The 11,577-nt window shown below is 41.2% G+C and overlaps 1 protein-coding gene across 3 annotated transcripts in view; it reads right to left on the reverse strand.

The window, feature by feature from the left end:
• The window catches only part of wu:fb13g09 (ATP-binding cassette sub-family C member 5), a 28,201-nt gene extending 22,905 nt beyond the window's left edge, over positions 1 to 5,296 (reverse strand). Inside the window, exons 1-3 of one of the 3 annotated variants that reach the window (XM_035161279.2) lie at positions 4,989 to 5,296; positions 2,861 to 3,049; positions 2,260 to 2,415 (exon numbers count right to left, since the gene is read on the reverse strand). In XM_035161279.2, coding sequence (XP_035017170.1) covers positions 2,260 to 2,415; positions 2,861 to 3,039 — 335 coding nt within the window. In that variant the 5' untranslated portion in view covers positions 3,040 to 3,049; positions 4,989 to 5,296. Of the gene's footprint in view, positions 1 to 2,259; positions 2,416 to 2,860; positions 3,050 to 3,528; positions 3,677 to 4,988 lie in introns of those variants that run through there. The other 2 variants (XM_035161277.2, XM_035161278.2) reach the window with 2 other exon arrangements.
• Between the last annotated feature and the right edge of the window lie 6,281 nt (positions 5,297 to 11,577).

Below are 11,577 nucleotides of genomic sequence, written 5' to 3' on the forward strand. Positions count from 1 at the left end.
TCTCAGATTCATTACATTTATATGAAGCTGTTTTCAGATATGAAATTGTCAATTCTTTGGGCAAAATGCAGAGATTGTTTGGGTCAGACACATTCACATCAACAGGAAAATGTCTGGAACATTCAGGTGAGGGGTGACACCTGAGAGGAGCATGCAGGAGGAAGGACAAGACGTATAAATTTCACCATGGAAATCAGGTGTTTTTGTTTACAGTGCAACAACACCGTATCAGCCCTTATCACTAAAAGCTCTCCAATCTCATCTTCTTTCCAGGTTGACATCTTTATCAGTGTCTTCTACGTGTATGGCACCTCTGTTTAATTCTGAGATATTTGTTTTGTCTTTTTTCAGTTTTGCCATCAAGACACCCACCGGCTCGCTGTGAATTTTCTGAGTTCTCACATGCTGCCCCTTTCGGCTAATTTCAGGAGATAGTTCAGTGCATGTCTGAAAGTAGCTTTAGTAAAAATGAAAGAGGGAATTTGCTCCACCTACGTACATCATCCACTAAAAAGGTCCTAAAGTCATTAGCTAATCTTGTTTTGTTGAGGTACTATTTGCTTTATTCCTTTATTGATGTATATTATCTTGCTAATCCAAAAAAGAGTTCAATGAAGGTGGCTCTCAGCCTCAAGTTAGCTGGTTCATACTGAAAAAAGTTGGAAAATACTCAAACAAAACAACACAGATACCAACACACGGTCAATACTCTGAACCTAAAAACCTTTGACTCCACTGTGTCTGCTCACACTACCGGTCAAAAGTTTATTCACATCTGCGCAGCTCAATGAAATTGGACAAAGGTGAGCGCTGCACAAAAATAGGTCACTGAAAACGGGTCATCCTTGATTGCTTATTCACAAAACCCAGTCTACGCAGTGTGCAGTGTTGATCCATTATTAGGACAAAACTGTGCTGCAGGAAGTACTGTCCTATATATTCACTATCAGATCAGTGAGAGAACGATGAGTAACAAAGGGGAGAGAGTGGTTTGGTCAGAGTTTCATTCTCCAGCAACAATTTGACCTGAAGCGTGGGAAGAAAAGAACGAGACTCGAGGTGTCTGGGCTACAACCCCACAGAGCTGGTCCGGGAAGAACTGGACAAAGTGTCAAAGCAAAACAAACTGCAAGAGCAAGACATTAATAAGAACTTTTAGTTGTTTAGTGTTGGGAACTTTCTAAACATTTACAATGTAAATAGGATGCAAACAAGTGTGTTTCGGCTGCCGAGTGATTTAATTCAATTTCTTCATCATATAGTCCTTAATTCAATATTTTTGAATCTTCATTCTTTGTTCAATGATTCAATATCAGAAACACTGGGATATATTCTATTTGCATAAATGCTTTTACCATTGATACATCTCACCATATATGTCTTTTCTCATGAATGTTTTTAATATTGTTGTTTTGTTGATGTGCTCTGTTATGCACGACATCTATTGATACTTCCTGCAAATAAAGTTCGATTGATTGATCAATTGACTGGGACATTACACTTTCAGTAAGAAATAGAAAAATCAAGTTGTTCTAAAACGTTTGACAGATAGTGTGTATTTTTAAAACAGCCTCAGTACTCTTCCTAAAACAACTGGGCACTGCAGTTTTTAGCAAATGTGAGGAAGGAGTAAATAGTAGACTATTTCTGGTTCCAATTTGATCTGCAACAGAGCATTAGTGGCTGCCGCACGCTGGGATTGAATCAAAGTCGGCTAAAATGCCCGTGTTCATCTTAATGCAGCGCAACAGTGAAGCTTTCTGATGTGTTTTTAATAATGTTTGGACGACATTGGACCTCGTAGGCGCTGAGAAATACTTGTTTTATGCTCAGTGTTGATTTTAGTCTTTACAGTGGATTGTTCGACAGTGACAGACATACAGAGCATCCCCATAATTATCCTTTAATAAGGACTTGGTCAGAGGGTCATCCACAAGAAGGTTGCAGGTTCAATTCCTGGCTTGTCCAGTCTGCATTACGTATCAGTGAGCAAGACACTAAACCCTGATGGCTGTGCCAACAGTGTATGAAAGCTGTGTGATAGAAATACCACTGCGTATAGAAGCGCTGTTTGAATATGTGCGTAGATGGGTGACTGCCACTGAGTGGTTGATAGGACTGGAAAAGCAAATACAGTCATGTATGTTATGTCATGTCAAACCCCAAATATAGTTTTCTAGGAATTCTGAGAGTCAGCTTTTCCTAACCCCACAGGTCACTTCCATCAGGCAAACCTCCGCGGAGCCGCAGTTACCTCACCTTTGGCAGTTGACTTCAGAGGCTTCGTGGCAAGACAGTCCCCACACATCGTCTATAGACAGGCTGGACGCCCTGTAGGCCTTCATCGCCAGCGGGGTGAGCCAGTGCAGAGTCATAAATGAGAAGAAGCCAGCGTTATCGACTGGGTGCTGGTGCCTGGAATAGAGAGAGAGAAGACGTGGAAACGGGTGAGACGTCTAAAAGTGCCGGCACACACTGAGGTGCTATGTTGGGGGAGCAGGCCCACGTCGGCTGCTGAAGAAGAAGCGGCGCCTTTGCTTGGCGGAGTTGACGAATGGTGAATCATGCCTACGGTGTTTGAACAGTAATTTGCACGCACCTCATAGAAATCTGAGAGAGCAGCAAAAATAAAAAAGTTTATCAGTCGGCATATGTTCTGACAGTGTGCTGTCTGTCACTGAGGGATAAGGTCCCGTCCCTTATCGTGGCCTCCTGCTACTGCCCTAACAGCCAGCTAAAAGTAAACTTTAGTGCGTCTTTAAATGTGCATCACTCACTGTCACAGCCTCAAACTGCCTGTACGTCTACCTTCATACAGCTCAAGGTCATAGTCTGCCACCGAAACTTCAGTTTTGTTTACTTGTGAGTTATCCTGAAGGGCTTCAAAAGCTGCAGGCTCTGCCGGTAGCGTCCTTGTCTCTTTGGCCCTCTCGTCACAGACGCCACTGCCTCCTCTTCCTCCAGTTCTGGTAGCGGCTGCGGGGAGGACAGCGACAGGCCCTCCACCCGCCCGGCTGCTTCCAGGGCATCAGGGAACATGGCAGACCCTCTGGGGAGAGAATAGCAAAACCACATTAATCACAAATAAATTTCAGAAGCGTGATAACAGCCTGAAAATATACAACTACAGATGTTTTAAAAAAAAAACTAATTTTAAAAATAAAAACAGGCATATTTTTAGCTTCCGAACGAGCTCTGAGATTTGATTACTTTTCATTGAATCAGAGATTTGATGTCAACTTGCATGTTTTCTCTGACCTGTGGTCCAAATAACTTTTCTACTACACTAGACGAGCAAAAGGTCACAATTCAGCAGCTGGAACCAGAACAACTTTCCCTTTTTGCTTGAAAATATTGACACTATTATCTAATTATCAAAATTGTTGCCAAACCAATATTTTACTGAGAAAATAACAAATAATCACAAATAATTTAAGATTATTGAAAAAAACATCTCAACGCAGTGACAAAAATCTGTTGGTATCATACTAGACTTTTCCAACAGCGAACCTGACATTTTTATCTGACCTCTCAGTGGGAAAATGGGCGAATGAAAACACCGTAATCTGCCAGCTCTGTCCTCCCGGAGCCCAGAGATCTATTAGAGAAGAGCGGTGTTTTGCTGAATCACCCTCTGAGACGCAGATAGAGTTTGAGAAAGCACCTTGCTCACAGGTCACGGCCTCGCACAACTTAAATGCTTATCTATTTAGAGACGACGGGCGGGCGGGCAGACATCTGAGCCGCCGCTGCCACTGTCCACTGATCCCTTCTGTGGCAGAGCTCCATGACTAGGTAACTCAGTGAAGAGGTGCAGATTGACCGTCCAGAGGATATACAGACGGTCCAGTGTGCGCACGGAGGCAGACGATTGAGAGGAACAATAGAGAATGTGCTTCAACACATGGTCACTGTGAGATGGGAAGCAAACTTTTGGAGTTGTAAAAAAAAAAAAAGAAAAGCATGAAAAGACGTCTTGTGCTTGCCTCTGCAGCCCTGAGTGACTATATCATGTGAAGTTTGTCATATGGCTGCGAACCCCCCAGTGCTTTATTTAAGGGAGGACAGCAGCGTTCATTGCAGATAATAACTCTCTATCCCTTCCTTCACAAAGTTAAACCGGTTTCAAGTTTGGAGCTGCTAGCACACAGCGGGTGTGTTTGCACTGGGCTCGGCAGGATAAAAGAAAATCAAACACACCAACTATGAGTGGACGGGGACACAAAACTGGAAATGTGGAAACAGAAAAAGAAGTTCAGTGCAGTAAATACATTTTTAGTTTTAGTTCACCCCTTCATTGATCAGTGTTTCTAAAACGACTAAAGACCCTCACCAGTAAATGTTAGTTCTGTTCAAGACCCACATGTTTCTTCCCCTTTATTGTTTAGAGCGACATTCTTTTAAATGCATTTCTAAACAGATAAACAAATAATTTACCCTTCTTTTCAAAAAACAAGGCCCAAGATACAGGCGTGTTGTTTCCCCTATATTTTAGTTGACCTTGTTATGAATCAGTGTTTTTTTTGTAAAGATAAACAAATAAAAGACACTAAATATTTAGTGTGAGGCCCAAAATACTGAGGTTTCATAGTTGAGGGTAGTTGACCCTGTTGTGCACAATATGTTTTGTTTTGGTTCTCGGTTAAGTTTTCATATATTACAATACATTATAATATATTAATGATCATTTGCACAGCCTTGTACTTTTACTCTTACTCTACACATTTCCCTCAGGATCAATTTATCAATCTATCCTGTATCCGTGTTTCTAAAAAAACATCAACTGTAAACACACCAGTTTTGAAAAGGTCACGACTTCTGACACACAAGGTCATCATGTCAGGTGAAGTACAACTTTAAAAAACTATTCCCTGGTGAGTGAGTATTGTATTGAACTACAAAAGACTCCCAGCAGCCAGTGCGTTGTAGTTCTGCGGCGTCGGGGTAACGCTGGTGTTTAGCTGAGTTTCCATTGACAACACACTTACATTGACGGCGGCCTCGCTCGGATTCAGCAGCAGCGGCGGCGGCGGCGGCGGCGGCTCGGACCTCAGCTCGTGTGTTTTATGAAATGGTGATGAAGACGCAGCTGAGCATCATGTCTCCTGTCCTAAGTTGTGTCATGGAACCTGAACTTGTCTCCCACGAGCGGACCCGCGGCGGACGGAGTCTCCTCCGGCGGCTCAGACGCGAACACGGGCAGCGAACATGGTAAAGTTGACGCCTCACGTGTATTGAATGCGTGCCGCTTCATCCCCGCGCTGCGAGCGACTCCGCTGCGCTGCACGCGGAGCCCGACAGGGAGAGGAATTCCCGACATCACGCTGACGTCACGGCCGCTCGGCCAACCGCCGACGGAGCCGCGGCGGTCGCCCTGGCAACGCTGATCGTGACGCGGAAGTGGATGCTGGGGAAAGGGGCGGGGGGAGGCGAGTGTGATTGGCCGCGCGCGTTGGGAGGTTCGACGTGATTGGTCGGTGGCGCGAAGCTGCCAATGGAGGAAGGGCATGGAATTAAAGAGAAACCAGTGTTTTTCCTCTTTGAGAACACGAACGGTTTCGCCTTGTTGGGTGTTACTCTGTCATGTTTTCATTATGATGACGTGAAATATCGCGAGGATGTGTGATATCTTCAATACAAACATACGTCACACCTGTTATTATGTGTATTGTATTATATCATCTATTTGTCTACTGTTACCAATATTTACAATTTATATATATAAATGTAAATTCAACTTTAAATATAAAATAATAATGTCATAATCAAAATGATACATAGATTCATATAATAGGAAAACCGATTATATAATACAATCAACATAATTATGGATGTCACATATGTATTTCTTTATGGAAGATAGCACACTTCAATCAGTATATATAAGTACGCACCTGTATGAAAATACACAACACACAAAGGACTAATAGAGAATATAATCTATTTGCCTGCTGTTACCGATATTTACAATTTCTATATATATACATATATATATATATGTATAAATTCAACTTTAAATATAAAGTAATAATGTCATGATCAAAATGATACATAGTTTTATATCAGCAACACTGGGTGATTGGTAACAATATATAAAAGATTATATAATACGATACACATAATTATGGATGTTACATATGTATTTCTGTATCGAGGAGAGCACACATAAATCAGTATATGTCAGTACGCACCTATATGAAAATACACACCCTATAAAGACTAATAGAGAAACATAGAGCACCTGCTCTACTGCAAAATTGCATCATCAATAAGCATCATGCCAACGTATTGAACATCTGTGTCACAGCAACAGCTCGCTCCCACGCTTCATTACAGAAAGAGGCGCAGCTGCTCTGTGTTTCTTTACTTTAATTTCAGAATATGAACGTTACCCTCAACATGTCACACGGTTTTGCAAATAAACGATTGTTTGGGCAACACACGCTGCTGCCTCACCTAATGTGTTCCAAATCATTACAGGCTGGACAGAAGTTTACATTCTGTCAAACATGAAATTAAATCTGAGTTATGTTTTATGAAAATAACAAAAAAACACAGAAGCGATGGGTTAAGAGATACGGCCGAGAAGTTACACATGGAATGAAATACCTAGCAACACTTTCAGAGGGATTTTTTCTTAACGTTATTTCTGTTTTATTAAGATTCATAGAGAATCATAGACCTGCGAATAGGTGCCACCACATTGCCAGGAGGTTATTACTTATTTCACTGTAACAAACTCCTGAACTAAGCAGTTTTTACAGCGTTCTTGCTGGAAATTAAAAAAAGTATGGAGCTGGTGGCTGTAAGTAACAAATGAGCTGCCAGAGGGAAGAGCTCAAATAAATTGCATCTCCTTTGGAAGAAATAACCACAAGATATAATAAATCTGATGTTGTTAGAATACAAACATGGAGAATGCCATGCACATCACTGAAGCCTTAAGCCAATTAGGAGGGAGCTATATACACATTCTTTTTGTTCTGAATCATATAATGAAATGGTTGTGAAGCCACTTCTGCACATTTCTGAATAACTTTGTTGTATTAATTTGATATGTATGGATCTATAGTTTGTGCTGGATCATTACAATCACTTCACATGTTGATAACATCGCATGTGATTGCTGTGAAACATAAAGACTTTCTGGTGCCTTAAAACTGGAGAGGCAGCTGTTGTCAAATTAAGGTGTAGCAGCACATGGTTTAAGTTTAATTAAAAACATGGCTGGTTCATTTCATATACATGGAGTCAATGGACTTAGTACATAGAGTAATTGTTTGAGTAATTTACCCCTTACCTTAGAATGACACGTTGCCTGGGTTCTGCAGACTGTCACATGTGTTGCCTGATTGTATCACTGGGTCAGGGTCTGAGGGCACGTCTCCAATTCAGACACTATTGCACAACAAGAATGAAAAAAGATTGGAAGTGATTCGAAAATTGCTTTGGAGCAGAGCTGAAGGCAAAATCACGTTTCTGGAGCAGCAGCGGTGAAAAAAAAGTTGTAATATTGAGCGTGAGTTTTAGGCAAATTAATATTTAATCCTCTGAATCTGGAGCACTGTACTAATAACCATGACAACACAGACCTACAGTCAAACAATGACAACCACTATTGATGGATGCATCACTGTGGTCTGGATTTACTCTTTGCTGATTGAACTAATTGGCCATGCAAAACATTCGGAACATTCAGAAAAACACCATAAAAACATGACATTTTTTATATGTGGTTTTGGCAGCATAAGAAATAGCTGCTTTTTCAAAAACAAAACTATGTGAAAATGACATTCTATCTGGAGTGCAGAAAATAACAAGGTTTTTGAGTTAAAACAGAGTGGAAAGCTGCGTTTTGATATAAATTGGATTAAAACAAAGCAGATTTAAGGCAGTTTCCATACGACAGAGAACAAGTTGCCATGCGAGTGAGACCAAGTTATTATTGTGCACGAGGGAGAAAAGTGCCGTCACACAGGCATCCATTAAATTGGCAGTCACGGCTTCTTATATGAGACTGATCAATTTAATTAAACTGTCTAAATTAGCTCCATAGGAACTGGTGCCCTGAATTTACGAATGCATATTAAATTCTGTCATAACAAGGATGGTGGGGACTTCATTTGTCTTGAGGCCTGTGTCCTTCTGTACAGTAATAAGGAATCTTACAGGGTGTTCAACCAGTGTCTCTAATGAATTAAAGCTAAAGACAATTCCATTTGTATTGATAAACCAAACCAAACAATAGTGGATGCTGCTTGACACAGGAATTTGTTCAGACAGGTTTGCACAGAATTCATACGACTTTGGGAATTTAATTAGAGAGGAGCAACACTTTTACATTTCTTTTTAATGAATACTGTCTTTTAATATTTGTGATTCATAAATTTTTCCTGTGCTCTGATTTATTTTGCTGCCCTTGTAAAGCACTTTGTAAGTTAGATTTTGAAAAGTGCTTTATAAATAAAGCTAGTTCCCATGTTTTCAACGAAGATGAGAATTTCAGCAGCTTTTAGGTTGTTCCTCTATTTTTCTTGCAGTATCTGTGCGACTGAATACAATGATGTAATCTCACTGGCAGCCTCCTCTGCACCGCTGACAGACAGAAAAAAGCAACACATGAAAGAGCTTGTGCAGAGAATCATCGACAGGATCTCACTTTACTGAGCTGGGAAATTTCCTGGACCTCCGCAATCAATGCTCTGAATCTCCACTTCGATATCAACCTCCTGGGACGTTTATGATAACTGCCGAGCCATAGTGGAGTCCGGAGCACAATACGGGCTGTGGTGTCATTGAGACACACGTTCTGAGTGTGTGTGTGTGTGTGTGTGTGTGTGTGTGTGTGTGTGTGTGTGTGTGTGTGTGTGCGTGCGAATGGATCTGAGCTGGGAATGATTTGTCATTCAAACGTTCCAGGCGCTTGACGTTTACACAAAGGTGACAGCTTGGATCTTCTACGGCTACATTTCAGGTTTTCCAATGTTCACTTTTGCCCAGTCCTCACACAGCATCATCCTACGGTCCCTTCACCGTGCACTGAACTTTGCTGGAGGGTAGAAATGTCCATTATTTACGGCCTGTTGAGGCTACTGTCCGAAGTACATTGATTTCTCTGCCTCTCGTACGGTAGAGATTGTTGAATGCAGGTGTAAAATGCTGCGCCTACAAACAGGACCCTAATCAGTTGGTCTCGCCATTAGCACCTGATTTATCACTAATGCTGGAGACGGACAGCAGGGACATTTTCTTCCATGAAACCAAAACGTAGCTGCAGATGATATTACTTCACTTCTCCATTACACAGCCTCCTTTTGAGAAGTTATCCACAAGACTGGGAAAAAAAAGACATCTGCCAGTAGCAGAATACATCACATCTTTGTTACCAGTATGTTCTCTGCAAACTCATTCTCTCGTGATGATACTTTTAATGTTCCAGCAGATAAATGAAGAGCGCGGCCTGTTTGTTTCTTTGTGGAGAGTTTGTCAAATTCCATTCATATTCATAGATCAGTCGGCAGCGCTGCACATTTTAATTACTTGGCATTTATTGCAGTGCTGGTTTCTTGTTATTTACATAATGCAACAGAGGGGAGTGGTGCCAGTGCTGCAGGGTTCGGCTGTGCAGGGAAATTGACATCAAGCAGAGTTATTGAGTTAAAGGTGGAGACACTTGGCGTAAAAATGCAGGACGTCATAAAGCTGTATGATGGAACTCCAATTGTTCCCAGTGTGATGGGAAAAACCCCTAAAAAGTGACGCAAGCACTTCAACATCTTAAACAGGCGGAGATATCGCCATACAAAAAGACGGTTCAGTCTGTTCGTGATTAAAGGGACTTGTTCCCCAAATCCAAATACAATTTTCTTGTTTTGTTGTCAAGTGTGGTTGCGTTAGATTCAATTTCATTTCGTCTGTTTTTGATTTCTACTCTTCTGTAATGTAAACTTTAGCTGAATCCCGTCTGTAGCTTTTCCAGATTTAGCAAATCAGAGGAAATTTGAAATGTTGGAACTTCACAAAGATTCCTTCTCTTTCCAGAGAGACAAGACAACACAGCAAACTGAAGGCTTCAATAAAGTTCAGTGATTCTGGCTCCAAATAGGACGGCAGCTAATCAGGATTTCTCAACTGGAATATAAAAGTGTTTTCATAAAATGCCAGAAAATGCCATAATAATGCCAAAAGAAAAACTTCAACGTTCAAGAAGATAGAAGAAGTGCATATTTGGAAGTTTTTAGACATCATTAAAATTGTTGGTGACAAATCAAACAATAATTCCCCCTCGTAAGTTACTTTAAGTTTTCACCACGTTTAATCTGTAAAACCAGGAATGTCCCTGCAACTGCCTCCGAGCAATCAGCATCACATCTGCCTCCCATCTGAGCCGTGAACAGTGCACACAGCTTGTTTCACAGGTTCTGAGATCTTCACGCTTCCTCGTGAAGATGCTGCTGTTTTTTCCGGAGAAACTACAAACGGTGACCTTGGGGAACAGATCTTACAGGTTGACAATCCATCAGCTTTAATAAGGGGTTAGTCAGGCACTGAGTGGAAGCTCAAGCGCTGTCCCTGTTGATTTTGCCAGAATTTATCCTTGGGATCTCGATCAAGCTGTGCAGCAAGGAATCAAACCACATTAACAGAGGACTGATGCAGTTTTAATGACACTGACGCACTCGGCTTCACTGTTCATCCAGGGTAAGTGCAGTTATAAAGCCTATACCTATACTCACTTCCAATGGAATTAAAAGCTTCTTTTTGTATATGATGATTAACATGAGCAGGAACCACTGGTGATGATATGAAGGAGATTTACAGTAAAAGTGCTGCAGAAATGTCCACAAGGCCTGAGAATAATTCAGACTGCATCAAGAGATGGTGTTAACCTTAAGCTTGATGTGCAATGTGATGCTGGTATTACTGCAACGACATTTCCATTTGCAGCAGTTTAAGTGTTAAAGTATGCTAACTGTTAAACTTGCATTCATCTCTATTTTCCCACACACAGCCTTTGAATAAAACTTCATCTTCAACTATGTGGAGGCAGGGGCATTGCAACTGGGTATAAAGCAGGCAGAATTGTCTTGGGGCCCTGGAGCTGAGAGGGCAAAGCAACGACAATTTTGTGAGAACCCTTTAAATTCAAAGTACAGGATACTGTAATGACACCATGGTCTGAAACCTCCCACAAGGCCCCATGTCACTAGCTTTCTGCAAGATGTCTCCTAATTTTAGAGGTTTGGTTAAATGACGCTAGCTGAAAATATGTTGGTTCAACCTGTTGGAAATAAGAATGCCTGAATATACACGTTGGACGATTAGCCTACATGTCATCTGGTGACCATATGTGTTCAATTTGTTTCAATTAAAAAGACTTGATGACCTTTAACCTTCATTAGAAACATTAGTATAATGTGAGAGTATGTCCTGATTCACACCTTCAGAAAACTCCCCTCATATCTTCAGTGCTAATCTCCATTATCAGATCATGTGGCTCATAAACACTGAACTCCGCTAAACACCGATAACAGAAGCTCATAAAACGTGTTAGTACCATAGACTGTATACAAAGAG

This window comes from Hippoglossus stenolepis, chromosome 7, assembly GCF_022539355.2.
Source record: "Hippoglossus stenolepis isolate QCI-W04-F060 chromosome 7, HSTE1.2, whole genome shotgun sequence".
In the NCBI taxonomy this organism is placed as follows: Eukaryota; Metazoa; Chordata; class Actinopteri; order Pleuronectiformes; family Pleuronectidae; genus Hippoglossus; species Hippoglossus stenolepis.